Raw genomic sequence first — 19,189 nt, 5'->3', positions numbered from 1 at the left:
GCTTCCTGGGAACCATCATCTCCCAGGATCTCAAGTAGGAGCCAAACATCAGCTCCCTCATCAAGAAAGCCCAGCAGAGGATGTTCTTCCTGCGGCAGCTGAAGAAATTCACCCTGCCAAAGACTATGATGGTGCACTTCTACACAGCCATCATTGAGACCATCCTCACCTCCTCCATCACCATCTGGTACGCCGCTGCTACAGCCAAGGATAAGGGCAGGCTGCAGCGTGTCATTCGGTCTGCTGAGAAGGTGATTGGCTGCAGTCTACTGTCACTCCAGGAACTGTACACCTCCAGGACAATGAAGCGGGCTGGGAAGATTCTGGCTGATCCCTCCCACCCCAGTCACAGACTCTCTGAAACTCTCCCCTCTGGCAGTAGGCTGTGGTCCATCCGGACCAAAACCTCACGCCACAAGAACAGTTTTTTCCCATCTGCCACCAGCCTTGTTAACAAAGCCCAGAAACCACCTTGACACTCTCCCTTCCCCCCACAACCCCCTTTTCTTGCTGACAGGACACTTATAACTTGCAACTCTATGTGTTACATTAACGCTCAGCTTGGACTCCTGCTTTACTTGCACAATGATCACCTGCACTGTTGTATTGCTCTTGCATCTTATACTGCTCTACATTTACTCTCACTCACTTAAAACTGTGCACATATATTTGTATTATATTGTAGTTATATTTTTACTGTTTAATTTGAGTACTGTATTGCACCGACTACGCCAAAACAAATTCCTTGTATGTCCAAAAACGTTCTTGGCAATAAAGCTTTTCTGATTCTGATTCTGATCCCAATTACACATTTACACTGATAAGAAATAGAGAAAGCAGGCAAACATTGACCTTCTGGAAGGGCCCCAACCTTAAACCTTTTCATAATGTACACACTATGTTTAAAAGCAGTCTGTTACATGAAACCAACCATTTCAAATTCAAACGTTTGATCAAATATCTAGCCAGAATTATGACAGCATAAGGTTGTTTTGAAACTTCTGGGACTTTTAACTAAATATTCATGTGTATACATGTACAATATATGTTTTAAACTGTTTGTATAACTTAGACTTGTGTCCATAAGAGAAAAACTGAAATAAATTCAAACTTGTACACTCAATTCTGATTTGAGTGCACAAGTTAATTAATTAATTAAATGAAGCTGTATTTTGTATAATCATTCCACCAGGAAAAGAAGTACAGCTCATTGCATCAACAAAAGACCAAAGTTAATATGCAGTTCATGCTGATGATGTGTGTATCTAAACTTCTGGCCAGAACCATATTTGACACAGAAGCATTAATTGCAATTACAGCATCTAATTTAAGACAGTGGTGTAGAAGTCTGTCAGGTTAATGTGGTCTGGAAACACAAGTCAAAGTTGTTTTCTCACAACACAAGCAATGACATTGCAGCACTAGCTGTCAATTTGTTGACATGTTTTCAGGGGAGGGACTCTTTTGAGGCGCATAGTGGTGGAAATGGAGCCTATGAGTTGCCTCTGGCTAAGTGCAACTTGCTGTTAGTTGGTCTATGATTTCTTTGTCAAATAAAAACAACTTCTGAAAGTGATTGGGTCACATTTGCCTGACAGCTTAAACAGAACTATAACTGAAGAAAAAACAGGGCTTCTGTGATTTTCAGGGGGTTTTCCTGTGGTTTGACTAGAAAAGTATGATTTGAATTCAGAACTTAGATGAACTAGCAAAACTGACTTAATAATCTATGTACTTAACAACTTAACTTTATCTTACCTAATTTTACATTGGCATACCATGCAAGAAACTAGGCAAATGTTTAGCAGCCCTTGCTTGTACACCTAGGTTATCCAACTTTAATAGCATATAGCAGTCTCCATAACAGATAGAGATCACTAAAGTCTTTGTTTTTAAGCCAGACTTCTTTAAATATATATGTTCCTATGATGATGGAGTTGGTGGTGGATAAGGTAACAAGAATGTCTTCTTTTTAATTACTTAAAATAATAATTTGGAGCCACAGTTTCATTAGCAGAGTTTTTTTTACAGTTTGCATGGAATACTGAATGTTTGAATGTTCGACTGACCTCATTGCTTCCCTGCATCATGGAGTTTTTAGGTTTATTTACAGCATAATAACACCAACTTATCAAAAATGTAGCATAATAATAACAACCAAATACCTGTAGCCAGAGCTACAAATCAGAGAACAAATGAATGGCGCCAGAGCATTTCTTTAAAGAAAAAAACGGAAAGGTAAAATGACAAATTTAAGACATAGCTAGATCTATTTTAGAACACAATACGAAAGATTAGGTCTTATTTAAGACTTTTAAAACCCTAAAATTAATGTTTTTAGAGTTGGGAATTCGATTGAAATTCTAGTAATATGTTGTGGGGTGTTTTATGTAATGGTACTCACTTGCAGCCTTAATAGTGGTAAATTCCACAATATTTACTGATATGAGGTATGTTTTGTTTACTCTGCCAGTATATATCTGAGACTCACTGCTCTTATGCTGGATAACAATGTCCCAGATGCTGCGCCTGGAGCAGGGATCCACTCCTGTTGTAGGCTCATCCAGAACCACCAAGCGAGAGCCTCCGATGAAGGCGATGGAGATTGAGAGCTTGCGCCTCATTCCACCTGACAAGGCATCGACCCTCTTGTGTCTATGAGTGTACATGTCTGTCTCCTCCAGGATCCTAGAAGACGAGTCAACGGAAAACATTTAATCCAGAGCTTGTGTGAACATTTTTGACTGTGTTAAGACTGACTGTTGGCTTGTTAAGTTCTATTAATTAGCCATCAGAGGTTTCTGATACAGCTGCATTGCAAGGGGCGTAGAGCTTGTTGCCTTAAGGTACAGGCTTAATACTGCTCCTCTTGTAAAATGGAAAACTCCCAGTAAAAGTTTCATGACGCAACATAGATTAGGATGAAACAGAATAAAAAATGAATTTCCCCCTAAACTGATTTAAGAAGTTGCGAAAAAGACTAAAATAGATCAAATATTACACATTCTTGTAAAAAGTATTCCTGCAATATCTTCCCAGTGCTTGCCCTTATGTCTGTGGAAGAAAAATCCATTGTACAACTCATGAAAAGCTGATGTGACAGCTTATTTTGAGGATTTTAGTTAGAACTATCAATTTTCAGAAGCCTTGACATTCTTACAAATCCCAGTAGTTATTGCGATAACATCTGTTCAAATAAAAAAAAAACACCAGAACATTAATGTAACACTTTTATATTTTACCCAGCCAGTTCTTTTATTGAGCTACTATTTTCCCTATGACTCTCATAACGTCTATACTTCCTAATTCCTAAAGTTGCCCTTTAACATCCCATTGAAAAAAATTGAAAGATTAAATTTAACTGATACGTTATCTTTGAATCACTTGGAAATATTATGGACATCAATCATCCACTGTGTTGTATGTGTCACTCACGTGCGGACTTGTTCTCGCAGTTCTTTTTGTGACCAGTGTGGAGCCTTGATCTGGCCATACAGCAGCAGGTGTTCCTTGGCAGTCATATGGTTGAAGAGGACGTCATATTGCATGCAGACCCCAAGCTCTCTGCGGACCTTTTCTATGTTTGTCTGCATGTCTCTGCCATACACCTCGATAGAGCCAGACGTTGGAGGATAAAGGCCAGTCAGAAGCGACCTACACACAAAGCAGGTTTTTAAAGTTAGGACACAGTTAAAATGACACAAAAAGCTAATAAAAGCACTTCCTTTTCTTTTTGTTGTTTTTCAACCTTATACAGGTCCTTCTCAAAATATTAGCATATTGTGATAAAGTTCATTATTTTCCATAATGTAATGATGAAAATTTAACATTCATATATTTTAGATTCTTTGCACACTAACTGAAATATTTTAGGTCTTTTATTGTCTTAATACGGATGATTGTGGCATACAGCTCATGAAAACCCAAAATTCCTATCTCACAAAATTAGCATATTTCATCCGACCAATAAAAGAAAAGTGTTTTTAATACAAAAAACGTCAACCTTCAAATAATCATGTACAGTTATGCACTCAATACTTGGTCGGGAATCCTTTGGCAGAAATGACTGCTTCAATGCGGCGTGGCATGGAGGCAATCAGCCTGTGGCACTGCTGAGGTCTTATGGAGGCCCAGGATGCTTCGATAGCGGCCTTTAGCTCATCCAGAGTGTTGGGTCTTGAGTCTCTCAACGTTCTCTTCACAATATCCCACAGATTCTCTATGGGGTTCAGGTCAGGAGAGTTGGCAGGCCAATTGAGCACAGTGATACCATGGTCAGTAAACCATTTACCAGTGGTTTTGGCACTGTGAGCAGGTGCCAGGTCGTGCTGAAAAATGAAATCTTCATCTCCATAAAGCTTTTCAGCAGATGGAAGCATGAAGTGCTCCAAAATCTCCTGATAGCTAGCTGCATTGACCCTGCCCTTGATAAAACACAGTGGACCAACACCAGCAGCTGACACGGCACCCCAGACCATCACTGACTGTGGGTACTTGACACTGGACTTCTGGCATTTTGGCATTTCCTTCTCCCCAGTCTTCCTCCAGACTCTGGCACCTTGATTTCTGAATGACATGCAGAATTTGCTTTCATCCGAAAAAAGTACTTTGGACCACTGAGCAACAGTCCAGTGCTGCTTCTCTGTAGCCCAGGTCTGGGGAATGCGGCACCTGTAGCCCATTTCCTGCACACGCCTGTGCACGGTGGCTCTGGATGTTTCTACTTCAGACTCAGTCCACTGCTTCCGCAGGTCCCCCAAGGTCTGGAATCGGCCCTTCTCCACAATCTTCCTCAGGGTCCGGTCACCTCTTCTCGTTGTGCAGCGTTTTCTGCCATACTTTTCCCTTTCCACAGACTTCCCACTGAGGTGCCTTGATACAGCACTCTGGGAACAGCCTATTCGTTCAGAAATTTCTTTCTGTGTCTTACCCTCTTGCTTGAGGGTGTCAATAGTGGCCTTCTGGACAGCAGTCAGGTCGGCAGTCTTACCCATGATTGGGGTTTTGAGTGATGAACCAGGCTGGGAGTTTTAAAGGCCTCAGGAATCTTTTGCAGGTGTTTACAGTTAACTCGTTGATTCAGATGATTAGGTTCATAGCTCGTTTAGAGACCCTTTTAATGATATGCTAATTTTGTGAGATAGGAATTTTGGGTTTTCATGAGCTGTATGCCAAAATCATCCGTATTAAGACAATAAAAGACCTGAAATATTTCAGTTAGTGTGCAATGAATCTAAAATATATGAATGTTAAATTTTCATCATGACATTATGGAAAATAATGAACTTTATCACAATATGCTAATATTTTGAGAAGGACCTGTATGTCTCTTTAAGGATCACTTTTTGTTCGCTACTATGGGTCCAAAAAAATCATTCTTTGTATTTTCCTCAATGTTATTTAATCTTGTAATACTGCTAACCTCATTACATGTCTCCCTGGATGAGAGCATCAGCAAAATGAAAACAGTTGATGAAGACCCGTTGGGCTAATTTCTACCGCTGTGCATTTGCCCTGCCAAATTAGGACAAAACAATCTCTCTGTCAGCACTGAACCACTGAAATGATTAAAGGGATGCACAAATCTAATCTTAAAAGTGCAAGCATTAGTTATAATGGGTTGGGACACACAGATAAAGCCAACAAAACAAGAAACAATAAAAAATGGATCCCTACGTACATGGTAGTGGTCTTGCCAGCTCCATTGTGACCAAGCAGTGAGGTGACATGGCCCTCGTGGAAGTTGACATTAAGGTTTTGAATAGCTGCTTGGTCACCGTACAGCTTAGTGAGACCGTGAAGTGCAACTCCCACTGGGAGCTCAGAGAAATCCTCCCCAGCCTGGTAAGAAAGGCTGCTTTTGCCTGACAGGGACATAAATAGTGAGACAACTGAGTTAGAAACTGTAAATCAAACAAAAAAATATATAAATAAAACAGAGGTGTAAGAAAGAGAAAAATGTCTTCTTGTCAGATGTACCTTTCCCTTTGCCATCTGCAAAGACAGGCTGGTTTTTCTGCATGATGTTGGAAAACAGGAGTCCTTTTCCTGCCTTGTTGTTTGTCTGAAAGCCACTGCACAGGTCAGCCCAGAAAGAGAGTTTGAAGGGGAAATACCATGGAGCTGGGATGCCATATTTTCCTGATGGGTTGCAAAAAAAGTAGATCTATTTGAATACATGAAAACAAATTTGGTGATAGCTGCAGGTCTTAACAAGCTGTGCCTTCAGCAACACACACAAAAAACCTGTGTTATTCTTTAACCCAAATGCTGAGTTTATTCTGTTGAGACAGAAGTTTGGAAGTTTTAATCAAACACTAGAGAACAAAAATATGATACATTTTATACAGTTAAACATTTAGTATGATTTTTTTTAATTCAACTGTTTATGAAAGTCCTATTAGACATATTGTCTGATCTTATAATTTTTAATGAAGAAAAAAGTAAGAAAAAAATCATTAGTCCCTTTAACCAATTTTAGGGGCTTGAAAACCCATTCCAGGTATCTGAGTCAAACCCATAACAATGATGCTTAAAGTCAAACTAGGCCTGATTGGTCTGTATTTGACCCAGAACTAGGTTGGTAAAATAACTCAAATTGCATTGTTTTTAATCCAGCAGTTTGTATAGCGCAGGTGCAGAAACATTATAAAGATATGCATTGGAAAGTAGCAGCACAAACTAAATAAAATGAAATGTTTAGGGATTTCACCTGGGAAAACAACTCTAATGTAGGCCCCGATGAGGAAGTACAGAAGGGAGTCGATGAGCAAGAGCCAGTTCAGCCAACCAAATGTTGCTGTATCTCCAGCCATGGGTGAACTGTAAGAGTTGCTCCACTGAATTCCTAAAGGAGTAAAGAAAAAGTGAATGCTTGATTCAGTTGGCTTAGATGTCAAAAATATCCTGACGGTATTCAGATATTCACATGCTTGTACCTTCTCCTTGCGCCTCGTAGCGGGAAATGTATTGACTGGCATAGCTGAAGCAGGTCGGCGAAAACAAACTCTGTCAGAAAATTGACGAAATATTTGACAGGAGATCAGACACGGAATAAAAATAAATAAATAACATTGTATATAGTAAATAGATTCGTCAACAAATCTATATAATATAAAAAAGGCATACATAAACGGCTGTTTCAAAATGCAATACAAGGATGTTTTTTCAAGGTAAATTAGATGTTTGCAGTGAGAAAGTCTGACTTCCAATTAATTAATTAACTTTTCCTTCTTTATCTATTTCCTTCTTTATCAACCTTGCAAAGCAAATTATATTATGTAACCTAATTATTACACCATAAACATGATAGTTTTATGCACATTACTAATAATAAAGCCACTTCATAGAGTGCTCACCAGAATGTTCTTCTGGGAAATATTTAGATTAGCCTCCAGGGACATAACTATAATGAAAGGGAAGAAGCTAAGGATGTAGATAAGGCTTCCACTCAGGCCAGCGATGTAGGTCTTGTCGAAGAAGGAGCTGATCAGGTAGCAAAAGGAAATGATGCTCAATCCAAAGTTACAGAGGTAGAGGAAGGTGAGGAAGCCGTCACTTTTGGGCAGAATGTTTCCAAACTTCAGCACCAATGTGAGGATAATGATGGTCACAACCAGGAAGGCGGCACACTCCAGGAACCAGGCAAAGAAATGGCTGAGCGGATTTACGCCCATCATTTTCATGTACTGCAATTTGAAGGGAAATATTGTGATGGAGAACATTCATAAGGATAATGTGGCAAAAAAGATTCAAAATCCCAGAAAGTGTCTACAACCCTTAAACCTTAACACATTTTGTCACATTACAGCCACAAACTTCAATGTATATTATTGTAAATTTATGCAATAGAACAATAAAATGTAGTGTAGGATTGTGAAGTGAAAGGAAAATGATACATACTCCAAACCTTTTTAAAAGAAAAATCTGAAAAATGTAGAGTGAAATTTTTATTTAAACTACCAGAGTCAAAGATTTGTACAGCCACCTGTCGCTGCAATTAAAGTTGGAAATCATCTGTGGTATGTTTCTCCCAGCTTTACACATTTGGAAACTGAAACTTTTTCCAATTCTTTTTAGCAAAATGACTCAATCTCAGTCAGATTAGATGGGGTCTCGTACACCAGTTACCAAGTTTTGCCACAGATTCTTAACTGCATTTAAATTTGAGATCTGACATAGTCATCTTCACACATGGGTGCTTTGATCGTACACATTCTGTATCTCTGGCTGTATGTTTATGGTGATTGTCCTGCTGGAAGCTCAACCTCAACCCCAGTCTCACAAATCTTGCATTCTAAAGGGGGAATGAATACAAAAAGCCACACCTTTCTGTTTTGTTATTTGTAAAACATTTTGAAACCTTATATATATACACTGAAGATTGTGGCTCCAACATGAAGAAATTTAAAAAAATTAAAAAGGTATAAAAACCTTTGCTGGCACCTTAGATAGTAGCTTTATCAGAATTATGTGTTTCTAACCAGTCTCATTACTTATTTACAATAAATAAAAAATAATAATTGAAAGTAAGCAAGTCAAAATACAGTACAATCAGTTTTCAGGTAGGGAAAAAAAAAATACCTGATGCAGCCTCAGCTCCCTCTCGTGCACTAGTTTTTTCACAAAGTCAGCCACAAACAACACCCATGGTATCATCAGCAAGAGAGGGAAGACAAAAGAGATGGCCTCCAGATACCTGAGAAATACAGAGATGCCAGCTGTCAATCAGATTCTCTGCAAACCAACCATCCAAGCAGTTGGAGGGGCCTATCATTCAGTCACTGGCTTCACAGAGTGGGGAGAACATGGAAATGCTGACAACCGCATTCACATTCTCGTCCTTCTTTTGTTTGCAAAAACAGATTAATATACATTCTGCTTTCCTGTTGTTTGACCACTTGAACTAACAACCTGAAAATGTTTATTTCGTTGGATGCAGTGTGTCATTTGCTTAAATATATTAGATATTTTCTTAGAATTTGTGCTGTTTAGGTAATACATAAAAAAAAGGAAAAGGAAAGGGAAGCTCATGCACGCTGGTCAGAATGCAGCTAGCCAGAGAGAAGCTCCACTACCACTTCTCAGATGAGATATAAGCACTGTTAAAAGCTGACCTCCAGAGCAAGCACACATATAGGCATTGAGTTTAGCAATGATTTATTAAAAACCATGTTGCATGGCAATGGACAAGTTAATGTCAAACCCATGTGTGATATGTTTTACAGAGAGAGAAAAGTCATGTTCTTTAAGAAAGTTTTGTTTGAGTGCATGGCGTATTCAGTATATGGAAGGTCTTCAAAAATGAATGCACAATTACAGTGAATGTCAATGCACATGGTGCAGAGCTAATTACTTTGTGACAGGTTCTTGTGAATGACTACTTACTGTCATTCCCAAGTGGGAAATGAATAATGGAATAGCATACATTATTCTGCTTCTCTGCTCTTTCCTCCTCAGAGAGAGTGTGTATACTTTCATGCTGCCTTACATGCATTAATGCATTGACTGTATATACACCCATTTGTGCATATGAATGCAGAAAACTCACTCGTCTCTCAGATAGCACGGATACGGGAAGGGCTGCAGCTGCACGGCAGGCTCGGTGACCTTCTGCCCAGTCTGGGTTTCGATGATGGCCCGGTCGATGTTCTCTTGCAGATAGATGAACCCTCGGTTGTAGCGCATCGTAAAGCTGGCCGAGATGTGGTTGTCCCTCACAAAGTAGGGGTTTCGCGCCCTGTCTGTTCGCATGACGTTGTCCATGTGCATCCTGATGGTGTAGCTGACTTTGGGAGGCAGTTGGGTCGAGGAGGAGGATGGGGAGGATCTGGCTTCCCGCTTCCTTGATGAATCTTCAGTCTTGAAGATGACACCTTAAAAGAATACAGCACATGCAGTATATATTCTCAACTCAACATTTTTCTGTCTTTCATAAGGTAGAGCTTATTTATGCTAAACCTCATAATATCAGTTTATTATTAACAGCTTTAGAAAAAACTCCAAAAATGACAAATACACATGCAGAAAGCTGTGAATTCTTGCACAGTGTGAGAAAATAAACTCTTGTGTGGCTGAAAGCTAAGCTGCAGCTCTCTGTTGTGTAGGATCTAATAAGCAATCTTGAGAAATTCTCCCATTTTATCAGTTTAGCTTAATAAGTAGCATAATCCCTTTGACGTTTTTACTGTTCCAGTGATCTTGATGAATTAAGGCAACTCACACTTAACTCAGTTGTCAAAAAAACACAAAATCCACATTGGTCCAAACTGGAAGTGACATGGGACTTGCATGGCAGATGGATTATCTCATATTTACTCACTTGCATAGAGCTCACGGTTTTTGGCAAGCTCCTGAGCCATGGTGTTGAGCTCGTCAGCTGAGTCATAGCCACGGTAACGGTCAAACTTGATGCATGAGGAGAGCTTTATCATCAGATTTGACAAAGTGCTGATCTGATCAAGTATTTGCTTGTTCTTGTGCAGCATCTCGGTAACATTAGCTGTGAAAGAAAACACATTTTAAAAGGCTGCAGAAATATACAAACCTGAGTGCTACCTTGTGCTTAGAGCAACATTCTTTGGTGTGGAGGTTGTTACTGTGAGAAGATCACACAACGTTAGCTATACGTGTGGCAGGGAGATATTTAAAAAATAAAGTCAGAGGAAGAACCAAAGGTGTAATAAGCAATTTACTGTAAAAGAAAACTGCTCAGCTGTGCCGGCTTTTCATTCAGGCTGGTACTTAAAGAGAGAGTAAGACTTCAACAAATAACAGAAAGACTGAACATATTACAGCAGAGTTGCATTAATTACATTTGAGCATTAGTCACTCAGTGCATGCTGAATTTAGAATTGTTGTCGAACCTTTAGAAATCTCACAGATACAGAGACTGAGCTCTACTACTCAGGACATGCTGAATTTGGAATTGTTGTTACATAGAGACTGAACTTTAGTTAAGCTAACCACAACTCAACCACACTAACTACTGTTAAATAATACTAAAGACAGATGTCAACTTTGTAATATTTCTCTTTGTTTTAAAGTGACTATAATATGTGGTTGTTACAGTAAATCCTCTCCAACATGTTATGTATGTGACATGACATAAATAACAATCACCTCTCACAGGAGGAAGCCTGTGAAAACATTTTGAAGTGGTGAACTTGTTACGATCCTTGGGTGTTTGGGTTGTGGTGTTTTTGGGTTTGTATTTTCATAATTTCTTAGTTGTATATTATGTTGTAGTAGGTCTTGCCAAAGTTAGTTGTTTGTTTTGCCATTAGGGTTTTCCCAAATTAATCAATTTCTTTGTGTTTAGTTTCTTTATTTATTCTTGTGTTCTGTTCTTTGTACATTTGGATGTATTTCTCTTAGAACTGTTAGTCTTTCCCCCTTGGTTAGTCTCGCTCGTTCAGCTTCCCTGCTCTCATTCTGCCACAGCTGTTCCACATCTCTACTGATTAGCTCTTCAGGTCCTTTTGCCATTGTCCACTCTATCTTCAGTATTTAAGCTCATGGTTTTTCACTGTGCAATGCTGGATTCTTTCACCAGACAGTCTGTTTCTCCGTTGCTCTTTTTGACTGCCCGTGACTCTGTCCATTAATTTGTCTGTAGTCTACGACCTGCTCCTCCTGCGATTCCCCTGTACTATCTCCTTGTGTTCTTCATTAAAGAACTCAGTTCAACCACAGTCCGCCACTGCAATTGGGTCCTGCACAATCTACAAACATGACAGACCTGGTCAAATCAGATTTGGCAGGACAGAGTTTTACAAAATTAGAAACAGGCTACAAGACTGAATGGTCTATCTCTAATTATTATATAGAGTTACATACATAGAAATATAGTGCTATTCCTTTACCTTTTAATGTAACAATAAAGAGATGCAAAACTTTTATTAAATTATTAAATAATTGTGATTAAAAAAAACTTGCCAAAAGGGAGGAATTCCTGGACGCAAATGCTAAAGTCTTTACTTGCATAGGCTTTATAGTCTTTCTGAATGCTCTGGGTTAAATGCAAACAGAAAATATCTTTCAGCAGGTTTGGGAGCAAATATTTACTACATCATCAACCCAAAAGCCATAGGTCGCATTCCTTTATTTCAAGTTCAGTGGTGTGATGCCATTGCCTGAATCCCATTTCACAAACTCTTGCCCTTTCAGTTAGGGTTTAGTCTGTTGTCTTGGTCCATTTTACCAAAGTTACTTATGTGACTAAGTAATTATGCACACCGTGACATTAGATGTTAATCACTGAAGCTTTATTATCTCACATAATGCAGATATCACTCAATAAAGATGAACCTAATTAGGATTCTGGTTTATCTGGTTGGAGATGGAAGTGTGCTCAAAAATGAGTTCCATATGTAAAAGTATAATTGTTGAAAGAGTGACTTTTCATCTTTTACTGTTGCCCACAATTCAAATAACAATTTTTTCATGTAACAATGTCATGCCCTGCTCTGTTAGATCATAACTCTGTTTTATATACTCTATGACTATAACCCCAATCAGAAGTAGACCGACAAAAAACCTCAGAGAAATTGTAAATCCCGTTTTGCACCTAAAACCCAAGAGCAATCATATTTTCTAGTATAATGGATATTTTATAGGAGTAATGAGTGAGAAAATCTAACTTTAAGGCTGGTATCTGCAGCTTACAAAAGACCTGCAAATGCACACTCACAGAAGCTGCTGAGCATCCCCAATATGGTGTCGACATTTATGTCTGTCTGCATCTCAATGAAATTCTTCACAAAGGAGTTGCTGAGGGAATTCTGGCAGAAATGTGGAGAGAGAAAGAGAGAGAGAGAGGGGTGGAAACTATGAACATCATCAAGATTCAGCTGTAGAATCTCATCGAAGACTCCTGCAAGTTTTATCTCTAGATTTTCAAACAACAGAGAGGCTGCTGGCATAATCAGATCTAAAAACAAAAAACAGCTCTGAGATTTAATACCTTCAGCATTGGCAAAGTGGTGCTGAGTAATTCGGCTGACTTTATGAGGTAACTTGAGGATTCGATCCAGTCCTCCGAGGATTTCTTCAGATTTGCCAAGTCGTGCAAGGTGGCATTGGCCTGAGCAAAGTTAAAACAAGGACATGAAAGAGTGAAATAATTGTGTATCAGCAGAAACCTAGTGTGTTTATGTGAGGTTGCAGTCTACCGTAAACAAAATTAGACCTGCTTAAAATAGAATCACAGTTACAAGTAAAGCATACAAATGTCTACACTTGTGGAATCCCATCTTTTTACCATGTACCAATGTGGGCATTTGTAGAGCCGATGACTCAGAGAATCTAGAAATAACTAAAGGTTAGAAAGCCACCCCTTTGTTAAGAGTTTAACCAAAGAATTACAAAAGTAGAAATTGTTACAAACACAGCATTGCTAGCAGGCATGTTAACTATGCCTTTACACTGAGGCTGTGCTGTCTTTACAGCCTAATCGTTAAACATGTATGTATCAATGACTAGGTGCATGTTTTATATGTAAACAAAGTAATATGTTTATACCTTCTCCATTATAGCCCTGGTGGCGGGTGTGTCAGGTGTGAAGAGGATCTGGCCCATCAGCATTGGTTTAAGGAAAGCCCAGGCGATGGCTCCTCCTGTGGTGTTGACCATGTCCAGGTACATGTTCATACAGAAGGGCGCTGCCCAGAGGGACAAAAGAGAAGTGTTAGGTACAGAGCTGAATCGCAATAGGAAAGTAGGCTATTGTAATTATCGTGGAAAACTGAGATGAAGAAACCAGTCGCGATTACCCCACATTTTCCTCAGTCTTATATCTATTATCATCCCCACTACTTTTAAAGAGATTTAGGGTCTGTGTTACTAAATTATATATCCTTTCACCTCTATAGTGCCATGTAACAGGTCATATACTGTATATGACTGCTATGCAGAGCATGAATACATGATCAAACTCCTCCTAGAGATTTTGATTGATTGGCCTGAAATTTGTTCAGTTTACTCAGAAGGGATGGAGGATCTTAAGTTATCAAAATCACGTGTTTTTGAGCATGTTGAATGGGGGAAGCCACACCTCAAAGTTTGACATCTCGTCAAACAAAAACAAATTGTTATAGCTCCTTCAAGGAAAGTTGCAGAGACACAAAACCTTCAGGGATTGATCCACATCTGCCCCCGAACAATATTCAATGGTCAAATCCTGACCACGGCCCCTGAGAACAGGAAGTGTAATGTTTTACTTTGGAAGGTCCATATTTGACCCTCGTCACCTTATCAACATGAAACTGTCCCCAGTGACAGATAACAAGTTGATCTCCAATACTGACAGGTTTGGCTGGAGGGTGTGGCTGTGGTGGCGTGGCGAAGTGCAAGCTGCGAGGCCCGCCTAATGCTGCTTGCAGCCTTAATTCATTTTGCTGTTACAGACTTTTTTAGATAAAACGCGAGCCTTAAAATATGTGTTAATTTATATTGGTAAGCTAGTGAAAAATATTAACCCAAAGGATCAAATGAAGAAATAAGGTTTGAGTTTTTCTGTTTTCTTTTAACATTTGAATTAAGTATTCTTCTTTTCTTCTTTTTCTTTTTATCTATGCAAAGGTTCGAGTACTCAAAATTTGGGGATCAAAGTGACACTGTACAAGTCGTGTGACCTTAATCAGCTTACACAGTCATATTCAATAAATTGTATTAATAACCTTTAAATTTAAGTATTAAACATACTTTTCATTAAACCCACATTTAAGCATTAAAAATGTTTTTATTGGTCTGATGTATTGTTCTAATTCTAAATGTTGTGTTTTCTTTAGCCATGAGCGAGAAAGTCATTATAATAACATAAATAAAGGCTTGAAAACATCAGCCTGTGTGTAAATAATTCATATAATGTGTATCACTTAGTAAATTGAGTTACTGAAATAAATGAACTGTTCAATAATAATCTAATTTATTAAATAGGTCTGTAAGTACAAGGATGTATTTAAATGTTAAGAAAGGCCCTGGGCCACATCTGAATCCTCATGCTTTGTTCCAACTAGCTTCAGCAAGGCAAATAAGAAACACATACATGACTGCAAATAACTTTCAAAAAGATTGAAACAACCCTAAAACTGTGGTGCATGGTAAAAAAACAAATTCCGTTTTGTAAGATTTCCATTGGACAATGTTTAAAATAAAAAATGGAAATAATAATAATATAGTAATAAGCATTATATTAAGCCTAAAATCTTCCAACATACAGGCATCCCGTGGGATCTTGAACCTCTCAATCATCTCCTCTCTCTTTTGGTTGCTAGGGAATGTGGGGCCAGATTCAGACAGCTCGGGCATTTTAGAGATTCCAAACAGAGCGATGATGCCGTTACTACACAGAGCACGGGACAAGGTCACAAATGTAGCTTTGGTGGAGATGCTGCTTTTCATCCCTCTTGTCATCTGAGTGGAAAAAACAATAAATGCAAAGAAATTACAATTTATGGATAATACACCCTGAAAGACAACCAGAAGTTAACATTTTCAGCCAAGAATATGTTGACCAGAAATGTATTTATATTTAAAATCCTGAAAAGCATTCACACAGCAGGTTGCATTTCTTTCTTTAGGGTAAGCTGACATTGATTGGCCACCTATGTTCTAACACAAACATGGTAACATATCCTGTAGGTTTAATGAAGACGAACATGGGTAACATCACTGCTGGATTCCAGGTTGAGATCTTTGATGGAGAGCAGGTAGCTTTCCAATTGCCTGACTGTAGGAAGAATCTTGTTCATCATTTGCATTGCAACCTCTGCCCCCTCAGCCATGACTCCAACCAGGCTCTGAAGTTCCTCAGTCAACACCATCTACAAGATGTAGAACAAGATTTAGACTTTCTTTCACAGTTGTACAAATCTAAGATGTCATAAAACGTCATTGAAGGCTTAGCATGGAAAATCTGGGTGTATTTAACACTTTTTTAAGGCCTGAAATGGAGATCAATAATCCCTACAAGAAGGGGTGAATCATAGTGAACCATTTCTATCTCTCTCTTAGGGTTTGTTTCTATAAAAAATGAAATATATGAAAAAGAAAAAAAAAAAAAAAAGAAACAGCATGTAAAAAAGAGAAAGAGCATTGAATAGTTATATTCCTGTACTTTTTGAATCGTGTTTCTAAAACAAGAATTCCTCTGTTGCAGCCTATGACTATTATATGGTTAGGCGTAGTTACACAGTTTTGATGCGATGAGAGGAAAGACATGTTGACTTTGAGCCTTACTCTGTAAATGAGCTTCTCCGTGTTTACATGTTCAGCCGTCAGCAGTGAGAGTTTGTACCAGTCTTCAGCAGACATAGAGCAGAAGGTTGCCAGAATGGCTGCATCTGTCACGTTCATTGTTTCAGTCGGGGGACAGTAACGCAGGTTCACCAGCCAAGTCAGGATCTGTTCCAAAATGCATTATGAGACATATGGAAATAGGCTATAATGCCAAAGAAATCATTAGGAGGGTATATGTATAAAATGGGTGTAAACATGAGCAAAGTGCTTGGCTAATATTTTCTTAGTAAAGTCTTTTGATTGGTGTGCCATTTTGAAGCATTGTGGGTTTGAATTCTCTTCAGTTTTGTCATAAAAAAGAAGGCATTTGTTTAGTCTCAAAATGATGTAAAGCTACAAATGAAGAAAAGTGTCAAATTACAACTTTTTGCAGTCACAAAAATGCTGTAAAAACCACAAGATGTGGTCAATCCCTAAAGGCTGCCAAACTACATCTCAGTACTAATGTTGTATGCAGTTTTTTAGTTAAATAGCAGTGTACAGACAAACTCACTATGCCTTTTAGTTTTCAAATTAAACAATATGTAGATTGGAGCCAAAAATGATTTGATCAGAACCGCAGGTATGTTCATTGTTCTGCAAAGATAAGTCACTGATTTATGTGACTAAAAAACATTCATATAAAAGGCATAAAACAGCAGCAGTGAAAGGAAATGTAAAGTGAAGCTCTAAAGGGAAGATGTGCAGGCCTTGGCTTACCTCCGTGTTGTTCAATAGAGGGGTTTCCATCAGGATAAGAAGAGCTGCAGGATCTATATTCATGTGTTCCTGGACGGCCTGAATGAAAGCTTCCTTATTCCTCAGCATCTCCCCAACTGTCACCACTACTGGCAGAGCAAACAGATTAGAGTCAGGTATGCAAAATTTAGTTTAATTATTACCAATTAATATTTATCGAAAATAAGAGGACTTTCTTGCAGACAGAAAAATTCTTTAATATATTTATATATATTATATATATGTTTAGAGGTATATATTTAATACCTCTAAAAAGTCCTGGCCAGAACATTAGGTACACTTTGTCAACTGCTTGTTAAAACAAACTGCCAATCATATGGCAGCAACTCTATGTATTTAGGCATCTAGTGAAGGCAGCTTGCAAAAGTCCAAACAGCTTATCAGAATTGGGGAAGGGAGGGGATTTAAGTGACTTTGAATGTTGCATTGTTGTTGTTGTTGTTGTTGTTGTTGGTGGTGGTGGTGTAATGGTGTGGGGGATATTTTCTTGGCACAGTTTGGGCCCTTAAGTAAAAACTAAGCATTGTTTAAACACCATAGCCTAGCTGAGTGTTTCTACTCCTGATGTCCAGCCCTTTATGACAACAGTGTACACAGTTTCTGATGGCTTCCTACTTCCAGGTGGTTAATGCATCATGTTACAGAGCTCACATGATTTTAAACTGGTTTCTTGAACATGTCAATGAGTTTACTGTGCTACAATGACCTCCAGTCTCAAGATCGTGATCCAATTGGCCACCTCTGGGAGGTAGCGAAACTGAAATTTGCATCATGGATATGCAGCTGTCTAATGTTAGCATGTCTTTATGGAGCAAAATCTCGGAGGAATGTTTCCAATACCTTGTTGAATCTATTCTACCAAGACTTAAGGCAGTTCTGAAAGCAAAAAGAGGCTCAACATAGCACCACTAAGGTGTACCTGATAAACTAGCTACTTATTGTGTATTCTTAGTGTGAAGCCGAGTGTGAAGCGGCTGGGATGAAGATCAGCTCCTCCAAGTCCGAGGCCATGGCTCTCGACCAGAAAAGAGTGGCTTGTCCTCTTTAGGTTGGAGGGGAGTTCCTGCCTAAAGTGGAGGAGTTCAAGTATCTCAAGGTCTTGTTCACGAGTGAGGGAAGAATGGAGCGGGAGATCGACAGACGGATCGGTGCAGCAGCCATAGTAATGGGGGCGCTGTACCGGTCCGTTGTGGTGAAGAGAGAGCTGAGCCGAAAAGCGAAGCTCTCGATTTACCGGTCGGTCTACGTTCCTACCCTCACCTATGGCCATGAAGTTTGGGTCATGACCGAAAGAACGAGATCCTGGATACAAGCGGCTGAAATGAGTTTCCTCCGTAGGGTGGCCGGGCACTCCCTTAGAGATAGGGTGAGGAGCTCGGCCATCCAACTCACTGCTCCTCGACATCGAGGAGCAGCGAGTTGAGGTGGCTCGGGCGTCTATATTGGATGCCTCCTGGACACCTTCTCGGGAGGTGTTCCAGGCAGGCCCAGGGGACGGCCCAGGACACGCTGGAGGGACTATGTCTCTCGGCTGGCCTGGGAACGCCTTGGGCTCCCCCTGGAGGAGCTGGAGGAGGTGTCTGGAGAGAGGGATGTCTGGGCGTCTCTGCTGAATCTGCTGCCCCCACGACTCGATCCCGGATAAAGCGGAAGACGAGTACGAGTGTTATTTAAGTCTTTCCATTGCAATGTTTATCATCTAATAATGGATTACCATAACCTACAATTTAATGACATTTAAAAAAATGAATGGAGGTTAAGAGATCTTAGAGAACATAAAGATCAAATAAAACTAAATCCTTGTGATAAACTCACAGCCAAAACCAAAACATAAAGATATACCTGAGACCCATTAACTGTAGCATTTGCAGTATGATGGATGGATGTACAGACTGATAGACTCACCTGGAGCAGTAAAATTGATCAAGCTCATACTGCTGATGTTTAAGCCCAGCACTTCACTCAACACAGTGGTCCTGTAATCATGTATATGCATACATTAGATGAACTTAGTAACAACAAAACACAGGACATTACGCTGTTTCATTTATTTCAGCCAGATAACCTTTGATCAGTTGACATATCTTAGAAAACTACATCAATGTTTTAAAACTGTAAAAATTGTGTAACATATGAAAACATGTTTCTTTGG

The 19,189-nt window shown here is 39.2% G+C and overlaps 1 protein-coding gene across 1 annotated transcript in view; it reads right to left on the bottom strand.

Annotated features, from left to right (window-relative positions):
- The window catches only part of abca12 (ATP-binding cassette, sub-family A (ABC1), member 12), an 86,678-nt gene that overhangs the window by 32,777 nt on the left and 34,712 nt on the right, over positions 1–19,189 (bottom strand). The window contains exons 35-52 of the mRNA XM_047369690.1: positions 18,943–19,013; positions 16,999–17,123; positions 16,240–16,404; positions 15,660–15,824; positions 15,219–15,414; positions 13,522–13,661; positions 12,965–13,084; positions 12,692–12,782; positions 10,322–10,501; positions 9,551–9,875; positions 8,584–8,698; positions 7,359–7,688; positions 6,939–7,008; positions 6,713–6,847; positions 5,980–6,141; positions 5,681–5,864; positions 3,436–3,654; positions 2,492–2,688 (exon numbers count right to left, since the gene is read on the bottom strand). Coding sequence (XP_047225646.1) covers positions 2,492–2,688; positions 3,436–3,654; positions 5,681–5,864; positions 5,980–6,141; positions 6,713–6,847; positions 6,939–7,008; positions 7,359–7,688; positions 8,584–8,698; positions 9,551–9,875; positions 10,322–10,501; positions 12,692–12,782; positions 12,965–13,084; positions 13,522–13,661; positions 15,219–15,414; positions 15,660–15,824; positions 16,240–16,404; positions 16,999–17,123; positions 18,943–19,013 — 2,990 coding nt within the window. The remainder of the gene's footprint in view (positions 1–2,491; positions 2,689–3,435; positions 3,655–5,680; positions 5,865–5,979; positions 6,142–6,712; positions 6,848–6,938; positions 7,009–7,358; positions 7,689–8,583; positions 8,699–9,550; positions 9,876–10,321; positions 10,502–12,691; positions 12,783–12,964; positions 13,085–13,521; positions 13,662–15,218; positions 15,415–15,659; positions 15,825–16,239; positions 16,405–16,998; positions 17,124–18,942; positions 19,014–19,189) is intronic.

This window comes from Girardinichthys multiradiatus, chromosome 7, assembly GCF_021462225.1.
Source record: "Girardinichthys multiradiatus isolate DD_20200921_A chromosome 7, DD_fGirMul_XY1, whole genome shotgun sequence".
Taxonomy (NCBI): Eukaryota; Metazoa; Chordata; class Actinopteri; order Cyprinodontiformes; family Goodeidae; genus Girardinichthys; species Girardinichthys multiradiatus.
This window is presented reverse-complemented; position numbering and strand designations above follow the sequence as displayed.